This window comes from Mixophyes fleayi, chromosome 5, assembly GCF_038048845.1.
Source record: "Mixophyes fleayi isolate aMixFle1 chromosome 5, aMixFle1.hap1, whole genome shotgun sequence".
Classification (NCBI taxonomy): domain Eukaryota; kingdom Metazoa; phylum Chordata; class Amphibia; order Anura; family Limnodynastidae; genus Mixophyes; species Mixophyes fleayi.
Window position 1 is genome coordinate 38,777,323 of NC_134406.1, and position 26,279 is coordinate 38,803,601.

A 26,279-nucleotide genomic window follows, 5' to 3' on the forward strand; every position below is an offset into this window, starting at 1 on the left:
TCATGAATTTTTTACGCACAACTTGAAATGTGTAGCAGTTGTCTTCAAAGTGTTGCGAACAAATTCGGAACAGGTCACTTTTCTTGCCGTCATAGACGCGCTGCGCAAATTCATCAATGTCGCCAAAGTCTTGACCAGACTTTTGGATGCTTTGTAGCCATTTCTTAATGGTTTCCAAATTTTTGGGGAAAACGTGGAGTGTCACGTCATCCGACTCGTTCAGTTTTCTTCCAGAGTAATATTTGCAATCCTTGATTATACAATTTGGCATATTGTATATTAGGGTTCCTGTGTGCAAAATAAGATTGGACTGATTACATAACATTTTACATTTTTGTCGTCATATTTGAAAAACAAAGTGTATTTAAGCAAAATAAAAATAAACAATAAAATAACCCCCCCTAAAAATGAAACCTTAAGGGGTATATTCACTAAACTGCAGGTTTGAAAAAGTGGAGGTTGCCTATAGCAACCAATCAAGATTCTAGGGCCTGATTCATCAATGTACGCAAACAAATACGCATCTGCTAAACGGGACTTGAGCTACGTAAAACACCACATACGCAGCGCAAACAGAGCAGATACGGCACTCAAAGTCAACTCAATCTCAAACTCCAACGCAAATATAACGGTTTGCGTCGCTCAAAGTATGAAACACAGATGCGTATGTGTTTGCGTACCTTGATGAATCAAGCCCCTAGTTATCATTTATTTTGTACATTCTACAAAATGACAGCTAGAATCTGGTTGCTATAGTCAACATCGCCACTTTTTCAAACCCACAGCTTGATAGATTTACCCCCAGGAATCAAAACCTAGAATTTTGCAGCCAAGCGCCATAGCTATTTAAATAATATCATATTTAAATCATCTTGCTGAACTGGTAATACGGGTTACGGCTAAAAGCTGTAAAGTAGCACAGAACAAAAGTAACACTGTTCAATACTTGCCAAATACACTTCGTAGATCTTGATTGTGTTGGGTTAGGAAGAGCAGTGACCACAGGCAAGGTTAAACCAGCCAACGGGTAATTGAATTACTTCAAGCCTTATCATGTAGATTTACTGCAAAAGATGGAAACATTTATCATAATCACATTTATTCGGTATACACAGCAAGAGAAGAGACCGTTTGCAGCACAAATATCAAAGTGGATTCTGCTATTATACACACTGGGGGCAGACATCTTGTGGGCTGAACCATTATTCACCTTATCATAAGAACTTAGTGACATTACTGAGGTATGAGGCACTTTGTAGTGAATTGGTAGGCTGAATATCAGTTTAGCCCTTAGGATGGTTACCTCCACCAAGTCATACATGTGCAGTCATGTAATTGATCTGTGAATGTATTGAGTGTTCTCGTGAATTTGCTCATAATATAAAGCTATAGGGAATGGTATCCATAGCAACTGGAGGCTGGTATTCACACTTTGACACCAATAAAAACGTACCATAAAACCAGACACTGCTAGATGTATTTTACTGTGAATAGCCATACACTTTGGACCAATAAACTAGTTGCAGGCAATTGTCTATCATGGATGAACTTGAAAAAGATCTGCTAACAAAAACATGGGAGTACTGCTGTTTTAGGGGGAAATCACCGTTGTGATTCACAGCTTTATAACAGATGCACCAAAACTGTATTTTAAATGTGTAATGAGCACAATTCTCTTATATTGACAAGCATAATCTTACTGTTGTAGTGTATGGACCCCATTTTTATCTCTTGGGAAGATCGCTAGGGTTCAGTATTGTGTAGATAAAAATCCAGTGGAAATAGATTTTGTATATTGGACAGGTGGAAAAATGTGATCAGAAGAGGACAATGATCAGCCTGTTAGTGCAAAAATTTGCCAATCACTCTAACACGCCCTAATGTATGACCAAAGTGATCCGGCCTCTCAACCAAAGTACTGACGAGTCTGGTATTGTCTAATTTGACCACCAATATGTGAGGCCAAACTGGATGATGGACCCATGTATCTGCACCATTAAGGCAGGCCCTCATGTCATAGTTTCTTGCCTCTAGTAACAACCCGATTGTTACTATAGGAATAATTTTATGTGCACAACAATAAAAAGTTTCACTTAAAAAATGTCTTTTCATTTTTATTGAGGGCACATAGAGATGTTTGTCATGAAGCAGTCTTAGCAGCAGATCACTGAATTGTGTCAGTGTACAGGTTTGTGTCTGGTGTGAATTCAGCACCATTCAGAAGAGGGGGGGGGGGGGAAACTCCAGTGTGTACAAACCCTAAGATTTAATAACGAATGTGTTTAAGGTCTCATCAGTGACTAAAAATAAATAAAAATAAGCAGCGGTTCTTTTGTTGTAGGTATACATGATCTCCTATTAAACTAGGTCTAGCGGCATTCAGCACGCTGCTGGTGCATGACAATATGCTCGTGTTTGATCACGTTTACACCGTCTCTGAAAAGCCATTACTCTTATAAACTACAACTCTCAGAATCTTTCTATATCCATTTGGCTGGGGATTCTGGTGGTTACAGTGCTGGTATGTACCCATTCCTGTTACAAAACCTCTTTTTGCATATGAATATTCTGTATTCTTACCAATTATTCACTGAACTTTAGGTGATCAATTGTATAGCACTGCAAAATACATTAAAGCTATGCAAATAAAGAATAATAAGTGTAGCAGGAATGGTATACTAAGAGTATCTGTTTATTATAGTTTGGTTAGGCTGCTAAAATCAGGTTAAAGGGACATATGTTGTCTTAAGTAAGGACCAGTCTGCAGACTGTATTTACTTCATCGTTTAAACTGTGACTACAAAGATTTAGTTGAAACAATGTTTCCCTATTTGAAAACAAAACTCCAGAAAGTCTATCTAGAACAGTCACTATTCTCTGCAACTGTATCAAGACTGTAAAACCCATTTTAAATATATTCAAAGAAGGAATGTAAACAATGGATTTCATCACTCTGCTTCTTAGATTAGTCACAGATCCCTTTATTACATATAACTTATCCTCCTTCCCTCTATCCTACTGTAATACCATACACTGTACCGCCCAGCAGATTCCTCCCCCTTGTAGGATCACCTCTTGGATTCCCCTCCATGCCCTTGTAATGTGGACACCTCTCTCTCCTTTGTGGGGTGCTGCTTAGAGAAGCGATCTCTCCATGTAGTGTTCTGCCTCTTCCTGCATGGAGGACAGTCCCCACCCACACCACATGCTGCATTTTTCAAGAGGAGGAGATGGGAGGGACACGTCCCTGTGTCATTTCGGTGCACCCTTCCCCCCTCACAGTGATTCAGCTCCACAGAGAATGAGGAGGGATATTTAAAAAGCAGCAGCGTTTCTTTTTCAGTTCCTGCCTCAGATTTGCATGTGCCGGGATGCTTTGTGCACATACTCTCTTGTGCATCAAATAAAGGGACGTTTTGTGAACACCTCTCAGCAGATTTTGACTGCACTAATTGCTGTATAGATCTACAAACTACCCTAAGCATTGAAACACAATTATACCTCAATAATGTACAGTACAGACACTGTGCCTTTAGCAGTCAAATAACTGACATTAGATTTTTATTAAGAAATGTACTGTTCTTCCAAAACAGGTATCCAGGAGGCATGAGTAGAGACATACATAGGGCTAGATTTACTAAGCTGCGGGTTTGAAAAAGTGGGGATGTTGCCTATAGCAACCAATCAGATTCTAGCTATCATTTTGTAGAAGGTACTAAATAAATGAAAGCTAGAATCTGATTGGTTGCTATAGGCAACATCCCCACTTTTTCAAACCCGCAGCTTAGTAAATCTAGCCCATAGTCTCAGACCTGCTCATATTCACACACAAAGGCATAACTACATAAATACACACTTTATATAATCACCCATCTGCAGGATTTATAGTATAAAATACACCACCTTGTAAAACTATTAGATGCATGGGTAAAGGGACCGAGATGATGGGAAACTAAAATAGCCACTGGTAAAGCGTAGTGGAGCAGAGGTGTATGGGGGATCCTGTATGACGTGGTGGTAGAATTGTCATATGTGAAATGCCAGGGACCACACACTGCAACATCTTTGTATATCTGAGTCCTTAGGGTTTCTTTGCTTTAATTTGTTTTCATTTATTATTTGCAGGCAATTATTTAACTTTAATTCTAGACTGTATTACTTTAAAATCAGGATATGGTAATATGGGGGTTTTCCAGCTGCTGTGGAACTATAATTCTCAGCATGCTTTGGCTGTCAGGGAATGCTGGGATATGTAGTTTCACAACAGCTGGAGGGCGGGCCACAGTCTGCGTAGCCTGGATTTAAATGATCTGGTTTTAAGTCTATATAGAGATGTCTCAATACCTAACTGACTGACTGAAATATCTCCTTAGTTTACAGCACTATTGATTAAGGGGGTTGTCCACCCAAATAATCCCTCCAACACCCCCTCACACAAGTTTAGTGTGGGATATCTTAATATGTGTATACATACTTAAATGGCTGCTTTCCACCGCTGATAACTTGGGGCCCGGCCCGTTCAAGGCTCCTCCTAAGTGCTGAGCTTACCTGGCAACCCGACAAATTTTTTTAACAAGTACAGGACACCCCCTGTAATGACATGGGGATGTTCCATAATTATGTCTTGTGGCACCATCATGCTTGTACTGCATATAAACTAGGCACTGCCTCACGGAAAATGTATCTTTCTGTATTCACCGTTCATATGGATAAGGGGGCATATCTCTATACGTTGCTTTAAATGGGGAAAAATATGAAATAAACAGATTAAACATTTTTGCTTTCGTTGCACCAAATGGAATGAATACATATCAATGTGTGACACAGAATTGTCCTCTTAAATGCTGAGCAATGCTCTTTACTTGTTAATCTGGAGAAGTCCTGTAACTATCAGCTGCAACTTTCCTGTGATGACATCCTTGAAAATCAAATGATTTAACAGATCTAAGTAGGCAAAAAATGTTTTTAAGTTGGGTGGCCAAATCAGCAACGTAATTGCAGACCCATGAAAATTAAATACACAGGTTAGCTTAAATTGGTTCACATTCATGCTCCTCCTCTTTGTGCTATGCAAACATCCATTATTTTTGTGAACTAAATATATTACGTCATATATGCCTGCATTTACAGATCAGACCTGCTGCGTGACCATTACACCTGTCATGAACACCCAGCCTGTCTCTGATACAGCAAACTGAAACAGCTGGCTGTGACTGGAGTTACCTTGCGTCCACCAAAACCACTTATTAATGTTTCACACTCAAATCACATACACATGTAGCATGAGCGTCCCTGGGCTTTATAAATTCACAAAGAATCACTGAGAATATGCTAGATTAAATGTATTTAATCTGAAAAATGTTTCCAAGGCTTAAGTACAAACCGTTAGTAACAAGACATACAAAATAAGTTGCACAAATAAGTTTCAGAAATAAAATAGGAAATAAAATCAGAGTCACTAACTTACTAGTTTTAGACTTGGCGTGAGAGGAGTACACTTTGGGATCAATGGCACATTTCAGTCTTGACAGGTTTCCCCATAGAAATTAACAACATTTCTGGGTCAGGCAACAGATTTTAACTTCTCATGCTGCTCTCATCCCCACTTTTGGAAATTAACTCTTTCGATGTCAAGGCAGATTAATTCCCAGAATGATACAGGGCTTTTGGAAATGAGTTATCGATGTCCTGAGATAGGTCTGGAATTTCAAAGGACAGGACTTCTCACCTCTACTCTTCTGCCTGGCTGGCAAGGTTGTTTTACACGTCCTCTGTATATCCCCAGAGATACTACCTGTTCCTGGGCCTGGTTACTTTCAAAAGACACTTGTTAATTGCACAGGTCACTTATGTCAGTCAACAAAGCACACCTTGACATTACATTACAAGGTTACATAAAATATACACATTGTTACTTCTCCCCTGAATATTTATGTATGACAAACAGTGATTAGGTGCAATACATAATCGCCACAACACCAGATAGAAAATGTGGTGCTCCCTTAATCCCACTTCATTTACTATTGCAAATACCTGTGATAAATATGTGAAAGTAAAGGGTGTTTTAGTTTAGTCTGCAATAATAAGTGAAGCATTTTGTTGCAGGTTGAAGGGGTCATGTTGGAGTGTTTGACAGATGTCAACCTGACCCATTTTATTAATGTGATAGCTGTCTGTTACTAATGTTACCACTGATAGTCTGAGTGGATTAACCTGGGCTCAATTAATTGATCCCCATCAAGCAATTAACATTAATTAAGGGAGGAAAGTAATCCGTACTAGGTTCAGGAGCAGACAAAACACCCACCAGGTGGAATGGGTCAAGTTCATGTCTGTGTATTTACAGTTTCTGGTAAACCTGCCTTGATGTTTACATATTAAAGGATCTATTTATGGTTCCTTGCATCCTACATGAATTATCATTTCTTAACGCAGTGATCAGCATAGTTATTACAGTTCTTCAGCCAGGACAGTGACTAAGATAAGAGCCTGTCCCTGGCGACTAATCTATAGTACAGTGATTGCAATCTAACCTGGCCTATCTACGGCGCATATGCAGCCATCAGAAAACAATTATCGGCAGGAGCGCAAAGTCTGCCTGAGAGAGGGATCCGAAGATCCCTACTGCGATGCTTAGCAGGGGGAATACAAAGTCTCCAAGAGAGGGATCCGAAGATCCCTACTGCGATGCTTAGCAGGGGGGATACAAAGTCTGCCAGAGAGGGATCCGAAGATCCCTACTGCGATGCTTAGCAGGGGGAATGCACAGTCTCCCAGAGAGGGATCCGAAGATCCCTACTGCGATGCTTAGCAGGGGAATACAAAGTCTGCCAGAGAGGGATCCAAAGATCCCTCCTGCGATGCTTAGCAGGGGAAATACAAAGTCTGCCAGAGAGGGATCCGAAGATCCCTCCTGCAATGCTTAGCAGGGGGAATACAAAGTCTGCCAGAGAGGGATCCGAAGATCCCTCCTGCAATGCTTAGCAGGGGGAATACAAAGTCTGCCAGAGTGTTACGGCCACCAGTGCGTCATAAAGAGGTCTTATATAGCAAGCCTATAGCAGCCGCTTTTCCCGTAGAGACTGGTTATGCTCACTGGTACTCGGATGCCCCCAGGTCTTACACTCAGTGTAAGTATAAGTTTATGGTCACACAGCAGCACTAAGTAGTGGGAGGTAATACATGGAGTAGGGACAGGCCACAGGTCTACGGACTGGACAGAGATGATAATGTCTGACTGGCCTAACAGGGCACAGGAGGAGAGGTCTGGTATAGGCAGATGGTCAGGGTCACAGGCAAAGGTTCAGAGTCCAGGTAACAGGCAGAAGGTCACACAAAAAAGCAATCCAAGGTTAATCACCAACACAGCACAGAAGCAGATAGCAAACTGGAACAGATCGCTATAACCGGCAGTGAGGCTCAGACCTCACTGCCTTAAATAGTGCCGGTGGGCCATGAGCATGCAGAGTGCCCAGGAGCATGAACAGCCAGGTGGCTGAGTCTATACAGACCTGCGCGTGCCTGGCTGTTTGACAGCTGGCCGGGCGCGGCAGCAGGGAACCTCAAGCGTCCCAGTTGTTGCCTAGGCAACCGGGACGAGGGAGCCGGAAGTGACGTCCCGGTCGTCATGGAAATGGCCGGGACGCCAGCAACAGGATGCAGAGAGTAGCGGCGATGCCTGCGCCTGCTCACACAGAGAGGGATCCGAACATCCCTCTCCTGTGATGCTCTCTGCATAGGATAGGACGGGTGATACCAACTTTTGGACAACCCCTGGGGTTGCCAATGTTCCTTACACACTGAGTGCCTAGTCCAGATGCACTAACAAGTCTGATTCTGTGCCTCTTTACACCCACTGTCTATTCCAGTGCTAGCCAGGTGACAGAGACTTTGTATATCTTTGTACCAGCTAAGTGGTGCATAAATGTTTTACACAAATAAACGTTTCAGAGAGGTCACATTTTGAGTTCAACAAAAGGATATTTTGGGCTGAATAAAATGCCAGGTGGATATAAATTGCAGTATAAAATCATAATAGATTATTGATGGTAATATTATACCAAGGACTATCATACTTGTGAATGAATAATATCTAAATGATTTATAACCTCTACCTCTCGTATAGAAATTTCTCTTTTCAACCTACAAAAGGAAGAAACAGATAAAACCATAGGAATAAAATAAATACTTCCATGCCAATCATGGAAAATAACTGCTTGTGTTATCAAAAATATATATAGAAAGAGAAGGTTCTAATAAAGAAATTATCCAGGATATAAAAGTCATTTAACATTGATTCATAACGCAGAAAATATCCCCACAAAATATTGTGGAGGTTGTCTGATGGAATCTAAAAAATAAAACCAAGAAAGATTCTGAACCCTATAATTAAATAAAATTGATGAGAAACATCATACCATCCAAATTATCTAAATATAGTATTTAAAATTATACTAATTAAACATTAAGGACCTAAGTGTTGGAGGTCTTTCCTTCCCCTTTTTAAATATATTTCACTTTTTTTTCTATTTCTTATGTTTTTTCATTATTTTAGACTCAATATTTTGCTTGGGAAGAAAAGTTTTGTGCCACTAATAATTTTTAAAGATTACAAAGATTTGATTTTAAACGGTTGTTTCTTGTCCTAGTGCCAGTAATGGATTGATAGAGCCTCCAGTAACATAACTATATATTTTATTTCTTCTAGTAACAGTGACAATTGTTCTGGGAGAGCACCCCCATTGAAAATATTTTTGGAATATGATATAGAGCAGGCCTGTTCAACCTGCGGCCCTCCAGATGTTGTGAAACTACAAGTCCCAGCATGCCCTTCCAGCTATCAACAGGTTGTCTACTGGCAAAGCATGCTGGGGCTTGTAGTTTTACAACACCTGGAGGGCCGCAGGTTGGACAGGCCTGATATAGAGTATAAATTTAAAACTAATTGGGGTAATCCCCTGGCATAGATAATTACATAAAGAATATATCTTGTGCAGATAATAAACTACTATTGTATAGGAACTGATCAGTCCCTGTCACACATTCTGCACATGACTGGGCTATGAAGTAGGGTGGTAAGACAGAAGCCATTTTTCACAAAACAGAACATCCAAGCCCATCTACATTATGCAAAGACAACATAGCTCATCACCCAGAGAACACCATACCTACCGTGAAGCATGGTGGTGGCAGTATGATGCTTTTGGGCTTGCTTCTCTTCAGGTGGAACATCTGCTCTATACAGGCTAGAGAGCATAATAAATAGTTCCAGATATCAAGATAATATGGCACAAAACTTACTGGCCTTTGTTAAGCGGGGTACACACCTGCAGGGTTTTTGTCTAATAATCGGCTCAACTAGCCGACATACGACCGCTCGTTCGAAAGTCGGGTCAGTGTCTGTAGTGACACGATGGTCGAAAGTCTGCCCAAATAGACGATTATCGCCTCATTTGGTTGGTCGTACTGTTCAATTTTTTCCGATTAATCTAACGATCACGTAGTGCGTTTGCACTCATGCTGACGATCTCCATAGAGTTTACAGAGTCGGGCTCTTTTTAGACGATGTTAGCACTGAAGGTCAGAGTGAATAAATGTAGACAGAACGAACAAATGAATTATTCCTTCTACAGCGCTGAGACAGAATATTTTGTTTCAGAGTCATAGAAGCTAACGAAATTCGTTAGGACATGTGGATAGCTATAACAAGGTGATTTTAATCAGTGTGACAATGTGACGGTAGTGAATGAATGAATATTGTGCTGTCATTCTCCGGACTAGAGGACCAGACAAAGGACCAGATGAAGAGCACAGATCTGAAGGTAAACCGTGTCGGTGTGTATGCATGAACCGCCAGACTGATCGGACCTTCAGTCGTAGGTATAATCGTTTGAGATAGCACGTCGGTCTGAACAATTCTTTAGTGTGTACCCAGCTTTGGACAGGTGAAGAGGAATTTCACCTTCCAACACGATAACGATCTAAAGCACAAATCAATGTCAACCAAGCAATGGCTTCAGAAAAGGAAGATGGATTAGCCAAGCCAGAGGTCTAGTCAGAAAGTCTGTAGAATGACCTATAGACAGCTGTGCATAGGAGATCCCCTGGCAATTTGATTGGCCTTGAACATTTTTCTAGGGAAGAGTGGGATAGAATTGCAATAATTTATCTCTGTTTAAGACTTTATATTACAAACACCTGCAGTTTCAATAAGGGTGGCCTCAATCACTGTTTCCTGGGTACTAAAAATAACACAGGAATGAAATTGTCTTATTGTTGAAGGAAAACTCAATGGCCTTGTTTACAAAGTGTAAAAACTTTTTTGGTGGTAGTGTCTCCATTTGTGCAAGAATTCTGGAGTATTTCCTCTCCCTCCTTCCTCTTGCAAGGTCTATCAGTGCAGGAATGTGTGTGGAGGTCTGAAGGGCGATGTAAAGAGGTCCTTGGGGAGACCTGAGTGGCATGTGGGGGATTTTCAGAATATGTGTGGGTTTGCAGAGATATTTTGTGACAAGGGGGTCTGAGGACATGTGATATTTTGGAGTAAGTGCCATATGGTGGGATTTTGGGATGAGTGATGTGGGGGTGCTAAAGCTGTATTAAAATTAAGGGTAATTTGTGACCCTTTTGGAGGTTGGAGGGCCACACATGCACTGTGTGTAGATGGAGCCATGGAGTTCTGCATTGATGTTGGCTGAGGTGGCAGACAGCACATTTAAAGCCATTGAACCATGAGTAAATTATGCATTAGCTCTTAAATTGTCAATTTTTTCCAGTTTTTATGCTGGATTATTCAGGACTAAATCATTTAATAGTAAACCGTCTTTGCTCTTTCAAATTTAAATGTTTGTAACAGTGTAAATCATCATGACAATGTTTAAAATTCGTGCACCCAAAATAGATGAGTTTATCCTCCTATCACTTTGTAGCGTGAAATAAACTTGTTTTATTGGACCACACAGATGATTGCAGTAAAGAAGCCATTTGTACACAGCAGTAATACCAATATGGTTTATCCAGAAGAGGCACCATGTAGATCAGTCTCATAGATAGAAACCTTATAAACCAGTCCATGAAGTAATGAGGTTACTGCAGCTTCTGCATTTTAGAAAAAATAGTAAATGCTCATTCATTTTCTTCCAAATTCATATCGTAAAATCAACATTTACCAGCTAGATATTAATAATCAGAATTTTGTTGTATTAGACAGCAATAAAGTCTTTCCAATGTTTTCCTTGTGTAGAACATGTTTTAGGGGCCCATTTAGGGATGGGGACCACTGGAGGATATTCTTGTAACTTTGAATGGCCAAAAGTTTTATAGTTAACTGTATTTCTTGAAGATGTAATGTTACACCTGCACATATGTGTAGAGTGTAGTGCAACACTAATGTATTTTACTGTAGTACAATAAAAATTGCACCATATTTTAGTGTGTATGTCCTGTCCTCCAAGTTGTTTCAGTAAATTTATATTTATTGTCTTAGGTTCTGTTCTGTAGCTTATACTGCAGACCTGCATTTTCTACAGAGTACCGTCCGGTCTTTCACATGAAATAAAACCCAAGATTTCCTTTTGTTGTGCTTAATGGGTGGCATGTTTATAATTACTGTAATTTATCGCATTAGTGAGATTACCATCTCGACTTGTGCTTGAACATTTTTGTCATGATGTCAGTTTAAATAGGCAGGTCTGTATAACTGGATTATAGTAACCTCTCCCACTCCACGTGGTAGTGGGTGCTCGCTCTGTGGGGACACAGCAGTGTTAGGACGCTGTGAGTAATTTAATCTTATGACTGTGATTGCTACCAATGCTACGTTCAACATAAATTTACTAGGTTCATAATAGAACATATACTTTGTTAAAAAAAAACAACAACATTTTTAACCAGTGGTCAAGACCCAAAATGAGGTTCCCAGCATAGTATTAAACTTTTTTAAATGCTCACGTTACCCCCCACCCCACCCATACAGCTGAATAATGCCACGGATAAATAAGGTCCGTAGCTGTGGCAGCACAAATATTTGGGGTGCTCGAGCACCCACAGAGGTGGCTCCTATAGTTCCCAGTTGGTTGCCTATCTATGCCTCAGGCTGTAGATTGTGGTTGTCGTTTTGCAGACGTCCTTTTGTTTTCAGGGTTCATTACAGCAAATTTCTATCCTTATGGAAATAAAAACAAAATCACTTTGAGGCAGCTAATCGTCTGGTATAATCAGGAGCTAGGCCCTATTTTCTTATCATCTACTGAAGCCTTTTTATTCCCATGTTCGCTTTATAGATTGCATTATTATGCAGAAATAATTTCTTCTGGTTTAGAAATTGGTGGTTTAAAAAAGAAAAAAATGCTTTATTCTCTGGATGGCAAATTGTTTGTTGTTCTGTAAATTGCATTTGTCTGCTAGAATAAGCAGTGTTCACATTGCCCTGCTTTATGATCTGTAAGCACATTTTAATAGCGGAATATGGTTCTTCTTTTCCAGATATGAATATGGAATTTAACCCCTCTGATCATCCACGGGCAAGCACAATATTCCTCAGCAAATCCCAGACAGATGGTAGGATGCGTTATTGTTTGTTGTCAGTGTTGAGTCTGAATAGATTTATAAATCCAGTAGATACCCTCTTTAGGATGCATCTGGGAACGTGTATTGGGATGTGTGCGCCGCTGCATACGGACGGAGATACGCCACAGTTACATGCAGAGACACAAGGGCAGCACTGTTACGTATTTACATTTATGTCTGACCAGGAGGAACATCAAAATATAAATGCTTATTATGGGAAATTCTTCTGCACCTTTTTATAATTGAGCAAATGACCAGTTTTCTAAGGGTTGTAAAAATTATGGGGAAATATTTTTATTTTTTAGAAAGTTTCCATTGTGTTAAAAAAACCTCTGTTTTGTCACAGTGGCATAAGCCAAGAACAACATTGTAATTCGCAAATAATAAACAGTTGCGGACATTTACTTTGCTAACAAGCTACTTGCTTCCACAAATCCGCGTACACATTACCCTGGCATCATTATCATCCGGGAGTTACACCTGCCTTGCAGCATAGGCAAAAGATGCTGCTGAAAACATGTACTACTATAAATGTCCGGGTCTGAATCTGCATGAACACGACGTTTTTGCACTTTGGTTATGAATCCAGCGCAGTTGCGTGGGCTCGTCTTGCGAGCATGCTCAGTACAATTTCACGTAAGGTGCGCTACACAAACTAGCGAACGTCCTACTCTGAATCAGCCCAATTTATGTATTTATCTTCCAACACTGAATAACTCTGCTGCTGTCAAGTTCATTTACTTGTTTATATTTCCACAGTGAGAGAAAAGCGGAAGAGCCTCTACATAAACCATGTGAGTAAACCTGCATGTTTACATGTGATACAGTTTTGTTTTATGGTTAATATGGATTATAGCACAATGATTACTCATTTGACAACAATATCGTACATTGTACCTGCCCATCCCTTCTAGGCTCCCCTGTCTGCAGTGTAACTGGTGGCAAAGTACCCGAGCCCCCACCCTTGGGCCCCATCTGAGACAGATTGTGTGCGGGGCAGAACACTGGCTTTGTGTTGTATCTGGGCAGAGCCATCCAATAAGCTGCCGCCTATATTTGCCAAGTCTCTGTGTGTGCGTATGTGATTCCATGTCTGTGGCCTCCTGGTTTGGGAGAAGCTCTGTTCTGGTTCCAATATTCCATAGTAAACTGCTGCAGATGGAGGTTATCATCACAGGTGATCGGAGAAGTCATGTTTGACAACAGATATCTACTGCAGTTTACATTTAAACTCCAGGGCGCAGGGGCCCGCCGAGGGCGCAGGAGCCTGCCGAGGGTGAGTTCCTCCACAACCACAGAGATCCTGAGACTGTGAACACAGGGTTGTGCCAGTTGGTACAGGGGTCATTTCACACATTTTTTATTTATTTTTTTCATTCACTTCTTTAATTGTATTGTCTACATTAAAGGATAATACCACTCAAATGTAAACATGTTGCTTTTGGTGGAGTTAATTTAGTTTAAAAAAAAATATGAAAACACAGTTTGCCAGATCTTCCAGCGTCCCTGGTGTCTGTATATATCCAGCGTTACCGTCCTCTTACTGCTGGTCAGGAGTCAGGGCTCCTCCCCTTCTCATCTATACAGCTGGGGAGCTCGCAGGGGAGGGGGTCACCGACCTCTGCTCAGCCTGCTGTGTTTAGAGGACAGAGTAGCAGGACTGACTCCCAGATTGTAAATGACGGTCTGAGGGACCAACGTGATCTTTATGCTCCGCATTGAAAGTGCTTAGTGTTTGCAATATGGAACCACTAGCCACTTATTCCAAGAGTAACCATGCAGTGTCGTTAGAGGATTTTCCTGTGTCAGGCCCAGAGGGTCACGTTAGAACAGAATTACTTGTGCTAGCCCCTACTTTAAAAGCCATTAAAAACTGGAGCCAATAGTATCTGACATGTCAGGATCTCAGGGTCAATTGTTTGGAGCAATGCACGCGAAATACAAGACACAGCAATGCTGGAAAGATATAGTACAATATGCACTCATGCTCTGTCCAATCCCCCCAGCTTTGGCCTAGGTGTGTATATTGGCCATGTGCTTTTCATTGACGTTAATAATCCATGTTTAAACCTACCTGAGATGTACAGCACTGGTTGAAAGAATCGGTACTCGGGTGGAGGAGGTAATATGTGGAGAGCGCCCATGTGAATGTATCTTATACATACTTCTTACACTAGTGTGGTCAGTTCACCATCCTGTGCTGTATATGAATCTACACCTTTAAATGTCTTATTTATTTTTCTGAAAGGAGCTGCATCAGTATTTTGACCCACAGACGATCTCTATTTCCACTCCAAGAATCGCATAAATATCATTCACCTGCGTTTTAGCATACAGAGAAGCCTGTACTTCTGTGCGTCCTACAGCAGGGCTAGAGTGATTCCAATCAATGCTATCAGCTCTTCTGCAGGGAGAGGATAAATGGATGCCACTTAGACTTAATGAAGGTCAACTACAGAGGGCAGTTCTTCCCTTTCAGAATGTACTGAGATAACTGACAGAGGCCTGGTATTAACCCCTGCATTGTGTGCTAAAAATATACAGCTTTGTTAGCAATACGTCCATATGCCAGACGTGGACGAGATGCTAAGATTTCGTTTTAACACTCGGCAATTACATAGGATGTGACCTAAATGCAAATTGTAATAAAACATTAGTGACTTTTGTAGGTGCTGTCTGTTTTCCTTATGAAACGTTACCAGTAGAAACTCAGGCACTGGTATGAGGGACTACGTGACATGGAAATCTGTTGGGGAGGGTAACAGATAGGGACCGCATGCATGATTGGTTTGGGGTTCTGCCAATACCTTCATGCCCAGGACACAGGCATTGCCATAAGAAATTAAAATGACATGTAATATATACTTTTAAACCCCTCCTGCTTATTTTTATTAAGCCTTGTAGGATTTTTCAGAATTGTATATAAATGGAATCTGTATGGGGGTGAATCCTAAAATGTGAATTTTCCACATGCCCATAAAGGAATCATTGAGATACAGTACACATATATGTGGTTACTCTGCCTTCCATATTGCAAATTGGTTTAAGAAGTAATTTTATGAAATCGTCAAATGTCTGCCAATAACTACTCATTTGCATTTTTACAAGTTCCATGTGCCAGCTTGAATCAGGCCACGATTTTCAAATTTGCCTTAGACTCATTCATTATTGTTGAGCTGACAGTGACAAGCTGGGCTGTTCTAAAGGGCCAGCAGAGGGGTTACTAGCATCGAGCCCCAGTTGCAACGTATTACAAAGGATGTTCAATCATTCACATCACACAGACACGTGGGTTCATTTAGTCGGGAAGCTGTCGTTGGCCTTAAAAGGCCACTGTTTTATGTTTACTGTATAATATTGGGGTACACAATTTTGTTCTGTGACCTCTCATTCTCTCTTGTCATATGCTGATGCATTAATTACATTGTGTACTTATAATATAGACTGTGTACTTGTCATTTCTTCCATAGCATCCTCCAGGACAACTGAGGAGGAAGTACAGCTCCTGTTCTACAATATTTCTTGATGACAGCACAGTCAGCCAACCTAACCTCAAGTATACAATTAAATGGTGGGTGTGCATTCACTCTTTGTTTATGTGACATTAATATTACCCACAGCCGGGAACATCACACTTTAGGGTATATTTACTAAACTGCGGGTTTGAAAAAGTGGAGATGTTGCCTATAGCAACCAATCAGATTCTAGTTATCATTTATTTAGTACATTCTACAAAATGACATCTAGAATCTGATTGGTTGCTATAGGCAACACCTCCACTTTTTCAAACCCGCAGCTTAGTAAATATAACCCTTTGTGTATATATTCTACTGTATGTTTTATGTCACAAGTACAAGCTTACACATTTATCCTAGCGGAAGCTGACTGCCATGACAGGTGATGTCCCTATTTTGTCCCTATTTACATATTTTTCAAATAGCAGTATAAAATGTAAGCTCCTTTGTGACAATCCTTCCTATTTGCCTTTCTCCAAACTCAGCGGTACCTGAAAACCACCACAGTGAATATACAACAAACTAAGCAGTTCTTAAAAAAAAACTCAAAGTAAAAATATTTTTTGCCAATAATTCGCTTTCTACTCGACCAGTAGAACTGCAGGGATTAAATCTCTTGAACCTCAGTGTTATGAAATATTCTTACTCCTACTCTGAAAAATGTCTATCCAGAAGAGGATAAAATCTAATATTACTAATAAAGCCACTTCCAGGCTACAGATGACTAGCATAGCCAAGGAAACCTATTTGCATCATGCAAATCTTTAAATACTTGCAGTTCTGCTAGATGAGGGAATCAGAGTTTCAGAGCAAAATATTACTTTTACTTTTACTTCTCGTTTAAAAATGCTGCATTTTTTATCTGGTTTGAGGAAGGGTATTAGGCTGTTTTTTACAGATTTTGACAATATGGTCTAGCGATAGACTTCCTGTTTCTTATTCGATAAACTTGCCCCAAGTGCTGCAGACTATGGGGCAGGATTCAGCGTCTGGTTAATAACACATATAGGAATAGGCTCTCCTTGTGGTTAGTAATACAATTAGCTGTGACCTCAAGCTAGTCTCTCTTTCAGCCATCTGTACTGTGCACATAAAATAAATCTTAAGTCCAGAGGTGATACAGTAGCACATTTCAGAACGCTACGGTTTATATGAAGATGGATGGATTTATATAGCTAGAAGAGACGTTTATTTGTTGCTCATTTCACATGTGTGGTTTCCTGTGGAAAGACATATTTATATCTAAACTATATGCACAAACATTCTGCAGGTCAAGTTTTCTTAAATAGCGGAAGTGTGACACAGGGTACTATGTAATAAGTGAATATAAAATGTAGGTTCTCTGAAAAATATATAATAATAATAATGGTTGCGAGTGATTAATGTAGATAAGCATTACTGTAGTACACATGATATACTTACACCTGCCCACGCTTCTCCTAAATGTGTGGCCTGCTCATGGCCCGATTGTCATATGAGACAGTTAAATTCCATCTTGTTTATTGTACTAAGCAGGGCTGAAAAAATACAAAGGGCTAAATTCTAGCTGTGTTGTTCCAGAGAAGGGCAAAATAAAACCCCAAGTGTTGCAGATGACAATCTCTCGGTGGTGGAAACAAATATTCTTCTTGTCTTAATAAATGGCAAACACTGGAATTCCCTATAAAAGTCACTCTATAACTCTATAGTGGTATAAACATAAAAGTAAGCGTTACTCTAGAACCCTATAATGGTATATACATAAACGTAAGAGTCACTCTATAACCCTATAGTGGTATAGACATAAACGTAAAAGTTACTCTGTAACTCTATACTGGTTTAGACATAAGCGTAAAAGTTACTCTATAACCCTATAATGGTATAGACATAAACATAAAAGTTACTTTATAACTCTATAGTGGTATAGACATAAACGTAAGAGTCACTCTATAACTCTATAGTGGTATAGACATAAACGTAAAAGTTACTTTATAACCCTATAGTGGTATAAACATAAAAGGAAGAGTTACTCTATAACTATATAGTAGTATAGGCATAAATGTAAAAGTTACACTATAACTCTATAGTGGTATAGACATAAACGTAAGAGTCATTCTAGTTGAAAGCAACCGTCTCCTTCCAGGAAGGGACTTACAGGCGTGGTTTAATTTTCTCCCATTTGCACATACCGAAATCAGGCTTCCAATAGATCCTTATATAATAATTTGGCAGCAGCAGATTTGTGGTGCAGCTTTGTGCACCCTGTTGGTACATTCTATGTAGGCAGCTCATAAAACACAACATGGACAATTACTCAGGTTTTTTTTGGGGGGGGGGGGGGGAGGGAGAGTTTTACTATTGTAAAACATTAATTATGTTGTCTAACAGACTTTTGTTAGCTGCTATTACTGAACACTGGTATAGGACTTATTTTGCAGATACAAGTAATGTGTGCTTGCTGTATGCTCAGTTGTGTATGCAATGTAAAATATAAGTTAAACCTGTGATTTTGTTTTACAGCGTAGCACTTGCAATATACTACCACATAAAAAACAGGTAAGCTGAAAACGAAAAAAAAAAATAAATAAATAAAATATATATATATATATATATATATATATATATATATATATATATATATATATATATATATGCTTTTAATAATATTATGCATTTTATTATGGTAAATGTAAATGTAAAATCCATTAGAGAATTCATCCTATTTTGCCCAAATAGGGAACCCCAATCCCCATTTACAAAGCAATGGCAATAGTCAATCACTGGAATACCATTGCTCCACCATTTTTTCCTAGGGGGCTGGTCCCATAACAATGATAAGACTACCCCCCCACCCCTATAGATCAAAGGACCAACACTGTTTAAAGTACTGTAAATAATGTAAAAAAACAGGCACTATGCAATACTCACCCAACACTACACAGCATCTGCTGGTTTCCACTAGAACAGGGAGACATAGCGAAAACCAGACCCTGATTGGTCAGTGCAGAGCTGGTCTCTATAAAAAGGCCAAGCATATATAGGTGCCTATGTTACTGTGGCTCTAATAGATGCACAATTCATCACCCTCCTACTGATCACATTGAAGGATGTGGATGGTAAAATGCATCTACCCAGGGAATCATGATGAAGCTCAGGCATGGAGATCTCACAAACAGACATAACCTCACATAACTTGATAAACCTGTCCACGAGCAGAGATACAGAAGCCATGTTTCAGATCTATAATAAATGCAAACTGAATACATTTAAATGATCTGACTTTCAAATTATTCTGATTTGCGCCTTTGGTTGTCATTCCGCGTTTCCATTCAACCATCTCAGCATATTTTTGATGGTTCACCCGTCTTACGTTTTTAATTTGATTGGAAATCTAATCTGACAACTGCAATGTTGGCTACATGGCTGAAATCGTGGAAAGCAAAATGGGTTTTGAGATGGATTCCAGAAAACATTTCCAGCGGAGTTCCATAGGAGGTTTTAGCCACAAACTGCTCAGGCAGCTGGGCTTGAATTTTTATGTGAGACTTCAGATTGTGTTCTCGTGGCGCCATCTGCTGGTTACTGTAGTAATAGACTAGGCTGCTTACCAAGCAATCAGTCAGACTTTTGCGTATAAAACGATGGAAAAATAATCTCCTTGATTTTATTGTCATTAATATAGTTGTTTTTTTTTGTGGGGGACCATTTTTTGTGTCCAAAACACTGTATTTAAAGTTCAACCTTTGTGTATGTATCCTCTTTTATTTTGTTCCTGTAGAGATGGAGATGGCAGATTGTTATTAGACATTTTTGATGAAAAGCTTCATCCTCTTTCTGTAAGTAATTTTATGATACTTTTTATACTAATTGAATATGGGCTATGTGCTATGTAAATAATATGTATATGATTTGGTGCATTTAAATGGGGATGATGATGATTTTGATGTCAGAACGCTCCAATTACACACCAGTTTTGGCCAATGCAGTTACCAGCTTAGTGCGTTTATGTAGAGTCCATGTAAGGCTGTATCTGAAGAATTTCCCCTACGCTCCTATGACAATCTACTGATGCAGAGTTGTCAGCCAATCAGGTAAGTGGGAGGACTTCTGTCAATGTCAGTCTGTGTGTCAGCCTCTCAGTGTGGATTAATGAATTATATTATCTGTCTTTTATGCATTTATTTTAAATAAAAATATATGTAAGGAAAAATGTAACACTGCGAAGTCAAAACACCTCAAAGGTCAGTACACTATATAAAATCACTAGGGCTGTGTTATGATTTTACATGGAAATGTACTAGGGCCAATTTGTTTTTGAGGTTTGGGAGGAAACTGGAGCAAACACGGGGAGAACATACAAACTCCACACAGATCGAGATTGAACTCACGACCACAGCGCTGTGAGGCAGAAGTGCTAACCACTTAGCCACCGTGCTGCCCAAATCATATCTTATCATCATCAACATTTAGTTATATAGTCGCAGCAGATTCCTTAGAACTTTACAATTGGGAACAAACAGTAATAAAACAATACTGGGAAATACATACAGAGAGGGAAGCGGACCCTGCTCACAAGCTTACAATCTATGCTCTTACGCGCTCTTCATTATAGTCCCTGCTGTTGAAGGCGCTCATTAGGAAATATGGCTGAAGAGAATGACTATAAAAACTGCTATGTTCTAAAAAAGTATTGTTTTCTATAACATAGGAAACTTTTTTACATCCTAAATAAAAAATATGGCGTACATTGAAGAACATTTTTAGATTCTTCCCACCCTTATTAAATATCCCCAATGACTTACAATTAATATGGTGCCCAGTGAGCCATCATAGTTTATTTGTAAGACATCATAAAACTCTGCAGCTACAGTTCATAGAAAATACAATCGCACATAAAAACAAGTACAGACAGAGTTTATGAAGGAGGTGCAGACGTACAACAAAGTGTGTAGAGGACCCTGCTCAGGAGAACGTAGTCTAGAGGGAGAAGGCAATGCTGAGGCAATAGGAGCTAGTTTGACTCAGTGAATATGGGAGTGGAGCTGGTAGAATATACAGAGGGAGTCCTATCAGGTGGGGAAGGTAGGTTATAGTGAAGAGGTGGGAGAAGAGAGAGTGCTTGAAAGGTTGAGGACGAGTCTGATCAAGCGGGTAAGAAATTCCAAATGGAGCAACATGGTAGACGTCTTGGAGGCAGGAGTAAGACTAGGAGAGGCGAAGGTCAGAGACAGGTTTAAGAAGGAGTGTATCTCGTGATGAGGTCAGAGGGGAGGAGTAGCGAGGGCTTTGAAGGTGAGGGGTGAGTAGCTTGTATTGAATTCTGGAGGAAATGGAGAGCCAGAGTAGGAATTTGCAGAGTGGTGCAGTGGGTACAGAATGATAAGAGCAAAAGTTCAGTCTCGCCCCTTGTTGACAGACTCTTGCCTGTGGAACTTTTGCGTGGTTAAGATGGGTGGGAAATCTTGCTGTTACTCCTATTGACACTGGTGATCCACTGACCTGTTTGAAGTGTGTAGTTTTATATTCTGTTGTTTTACTGTAAGAATAGTAAATATAGCATTGTATCTTTCATTCTCCTCCTTGCCTGTGTGATTTCTGAAGCTAAGGGGGGCCGGGTAACCTAGTGAACTTCGGTTCTAAAAACCCAGTATCCTCATACCCCTACATTTAGGACGAATTGTAGAAGGGAAAGATGGGGGAGGTAAAGGCCAGATAGTTTTAGGTTTGCAGTAGTCTAGGTGGTAGATATTAAGCGAATGGATAAAGGTGTTGTTACCGTCCTGAGTGATAAAGTATCATATTCTGGTAATGTTTAGACGGAGGTAGAGTTAAGACAGCTCATGGTGGATGTGTAGGACAAAGGAGAAAGAGGGCAAAGTCAAGAATGATACCGCAGCAGTGAGCTTGGGGAATAAAGCAGATAGTGATCTTGTGAACCATAAGGGAGACTAGAGGAGGGATAGTGACATTAGGAGGTGGTAACACGAGCTCCGTTGTGGACAATTTGAGCTTTAGCGAGGTAGTGTTAGAACATCCAGGTGGAGATGGCAGATAGTTGAACACAGGGAATAAAAGAGAAGTGGGTGCAGGGGAGGAGAGGTAGATTGGCCATTTGCATAGAGGTTGTAGTGGCAGTCAAAAGAGCCTTTAAGGTCACCAAGAGAAAAGCAGGACAAGAACAGAGCTTTGAGAACCCCCAACAGATAGAGGAAGTGGTAGACAGGATGTGTGAGTAGTAGACACTGAGGGAGTGTTCAGAAAGGTAGGAGGTGAACCAGGAGAGAACACTGCTGTGAAGTCCAAGGGAATGAAGTGTGTTGAGGAAAAGTAGGTGGTCAGCTATATCGAATAGGGAAAGAGACGTGAACCATATATGTTACTTTAAATTAAGGTGCTGCTTTTGACACTCATAAATTGGTATGTAAATGAAAAATGTTGCAAGCATTGGTGCAGCCCTTGGACTAGTTGAATTTGCATTTACATCCTCCATATGCACTGAAATTGACGGAAACATGGGCCACTGCTGAGCAAAACTCAATGTAATATTTCCCTTAGCCGTAATAAGACTAAACAACACATTGCCTTGTGATTCCAGCTCCGTATGTAATTCCCTGGGACCACACAGATTATTCTAAGTCGTTCATCCATGGTCACATGATTGGCAGGCTGAGAGACAGGCAGCTGTGAGAGCTGTTACTGGAGAACTGGGTGGGAGGAGTTATGTATTGGAAGTTAATCAATCACCTCTCTTTAAAATAAGTAACAATAAAATACAAAGCCCCAGTCTGATTGGTGACTGGTCCTCTAAGTCTAGAGACCCTTCAGCTATGTATTGTGCACACCGTTACATACAGTATGGAGGGATGTGTATATGAATTGAGCTAAAGTGCTAGTTAGGCCCTCTCAGGTTTAAAGTTCCCTATGTCCGATCATTGTGGGGCTTCATCCTTGATCTAGGGGCTCACAACGACGGGCATATATAAAAATCTAATTTACAATTGCAGAAATCAGAAATACCATCAGACTACGAGAAGCACGACCCGGAACAGAAACACATATATCGCTTTGTGAGGACGCTCTTCAGTGCGGCCCAGCTGACCGCTGAATGTGCTATAGTGACCTTGGTAAGTGTGTGCTCTCTTGTTTGAGAGGGGAGGGGGCATTTTTACATGGATGATGACATTCTTACAATGATGCCAGAGCATTTAATATTGGGAATTACTTTTGTATAGAGCTCCAATTTCAACCCACTAAGACAATGGCAGTTTCCCCTCCAAAGTTTCTGATTCTTCATGGGCTGATCAGTCTGTGTAAGGCTGAAGACAAGGGATGCTTCAGAATGTAAAACTATTTTTAATTCAAATCCCTATAGGCATATGTAGAGGCGCACTAAATATTGGGACAGATTGTTTATCGTAGTCCTGCGTTGGGAAGCAGACACAGCCTTGTTCTCCCATAACAGAGCTGAGAACAAGGCTTAGACATCCCTGTCCTGTTCCTTCCATCACATGATGCAGTTCTCCCCTCTCTATTATTTTCTTTAATATAATGCACCGATGGCTGGCAGCCATACTTAGGTAACACATGGTTGTCTCTGGGTACTAGGGCTTTTTATGCTGCTCCCTTAATAATCCGTGTATGTTGACATGCACCTTACACCATTGTTGTGGTCCCTGCCGTTGTTGTTAAAACACAAGCGGGTGAGACCTTGGTTATAGGAAACTGTAGTTCATGGAACATCTGAAATTGAAACATCTTCTACTCCGTCCTGAAGAGGATGCTGGGAAAGCCGGAGGAAATTAAATTACATACTGCTTTCTATCGACCTATGGTACTGCATTTAATTATTCTGATATCTGATCTATTATTTCAACTGGACTCCAGATGCATTTAATAAGTCAGACACATCATAGCCGGGCGTAGATAAGGGGAGCAGCTGGTTTTATACATCCTCAGACTGGTGCAGAGAGCAGAGACCATGCAGAGGATGCTGCCCGGCCTCTCTGATTGTGTTTGTGTTGTTTAAATACAAGAGTATCCAGAGTTGTCGGGTAGGAGTCACTGTCTGCATCTCAGCCAGCAGGGACATGTATGTAATGTTCAGCGATGGCCACCTAGATCCACCGCTGGCTGGGTCACCATGTGTGTACATGAATGTGCAACCACATGAAAAGAACACTCTTTCAAACTCGTATTTTATGCATAGCAGGACACAATTATCAATCATCTATTTCTCACCAAGTCCTAAAATGTGATCAAGCTAATCTTGTGTGAAAATGATACATAGCATATTTTATTTTGTCATTATTAATTCAACAAAATATAAGTCCGCATGAAGAAGCTATGGGTAAAAGTGTTAGTACATCCTTAGTGCCTCCATACCAGTAAGGAAGATAATTTGGCCGGTCGGTCTGGAGCATTCAGTTTTGTGTTATCGACATGCACAGGAGAAAAGGCATCTAATTTCAGAGCAGCCATTCCTGCTGCTCATCAGTCTGGGCTATAAGGACATCGCCAAACAATTTGATATCCATAATTCTACAGTGAGAAATTGTATTTAGAATTAGAGAACATTGAAGATAGTTGGCAATCACCTAGATTGTGTGCTTCCCAGCAAATGTATCCAAAGATCAGATTGTAGGATCCTCTGAGAAATAGCAACACACTCAAAAGCTACATCCAGGACCTAGAGGCCTCTGCTAACATGGTAAAATGTTTACGTACTTGACTCTACAATCAAAAATGAAAACCAAACACAGCTTAAGTACACCAGTACCTCATACCAACCATCAAGCATGGTAGCGGAGGGGTGATGGTTTGAGGCTGTTTTGCAGCCACAGGATGGGGGAGTCTCTGTGTGATGGGACCTTAAGAGACCGGTGTATAAACAGGTCTGGACCAAATTTCCTCAAATGCAATGTAGAGACTAATAAACTCATATAGAAAACAACCCCTTAAAGTTGTTGTTGTTGCTGACGATAGTGGAAGTACTTACACTGACTCATGTGGCTTCTTTGTGGTGGCTTGTTTTTTTTTTTTAATAAATGGTGACCAGATCTGTTGTGTTATTTGTCACGAGATTAGTTTTGTCAAACTGTAGGACTTGGCACGTCCTAGATCATTGTTAATTATGAATTGCTATGTAATAACAGATTTGAAAAATGGTACTTTTGTCACATGACTGTATGTATAAATGTATATATTTGTGTGTGTGCAATCTTGCAAAAGGCTACACCAGAACATACCTCAATATGCATGAACCTCAAACTATGTTATTTTAAAGGTAATGTACAATTTAGTTTTGTTACACTGTGCTGCATTCTTAACCAATCACAGAGTGTAAATACACATGGGGTATCCTCGAATTAACATCAGTGACTAGTGTGCTTTTGGGATTTATGTTTGAGATCTGTTCAAACACCTGGAGGGAAAAATATTATATATATGTATAATATTGTGTCAAAGATTTGCAACAGTGCAGCTAGTTTAAAGGTAAACAGGTGGAGGACATATGTGTGATTTAAACTTACATATTTTGTGGTGGTTTAGAAGGATCTTTTTCCCAGCTAACTGCGAGCTGACAGGGTGTATCTGCAGTGAGAGAAATCAGGCAGAGCAACTCGTGAGACCTCCTTTTTAAAGGCAAGGTGGGAGTGTTGCCTTTCTATAAGCTAGGGCTGTTAGAGGAGTGATACACTCTTTAAACCTGTCCTTTTTTCATTGGTCATGTGTGACTGATGCCATATAGTGGCCGTTGTCTAGGGAGCTGGTCTCTGTTACTTTAGCATTAGAGGCATGAGAAAGTGTGTGGGACTTTGTTTTATTTTCAAGTGGACAAGTTAATTGACAACAAATTGTAAAGCAAGTGTAAACATCTGCAAGGGAAAGCTGCATACAGAGTGGATTCCCACACAGTCTTTCCCATAGCACACAAACACACGGGTGTACCATATGCGTGTTTTGAATTTATTGTCTGTGATTGGTTTCCAGTGTTTGGGTGGGGGTTAAAAGACTGTGTTGTTCATTTTATGTTGGTGACTGATGCTGGAAGAGCTGGCCAGTCAGTAGAGAGCTGGACTGTGTTTAGCTTAGCATTAGGGTCACCAGTAGGTGTAAACAATGTGGCAATAAACAGGCTGTTCCCTTCCCAGGACCAACCACCCTATAGAATGCAGCAGCGGCTTGTACAAACTCCATCCTCCCCTCCCTCTGTGTGTA

The 26,279-nt window shown here is 40.3% G+C and overlaps 1 protein-coding gene across 2 annotated transcripts in view; it reads left to right on the plus strand.

Annotated features, from left to right (window-relative positions):
* The window catches only part of CCNY (cyclin Y), a 122,962-nt gene that overhangs the window by 90,028 nt on the left and 6,655 nt on the right, over nt 1-26,279 (plus strand). For both annotated transcript variants that reach the window (XM_075212068.1, XM_075212069.1), the window contains exons 2-7: nt 12,484-12,558; nt 13,327-13,361; nt 16,038-16,138; nt 18,582-18,617; nt 19,840-19,897; nt 23,066-23,185. In XM_075212068.1, the coding sequence (XP_075068169.1) occupies nt 12,484-12,558; nt 13,327-13,361; nt 16,038-16,138; nt 18,582-18,617; nt 19,840-19,897; nt 23,066-23,185 (425 nt within the window). The remainder of the gene's footprint in view (nt 1-12,483; nt 12,559-13,326; nt 13,362-16,037; nt 16,139-18,581; nt 18,618-19,839; nt 19,898-23,065; nt 23,186-26,279) is intronic.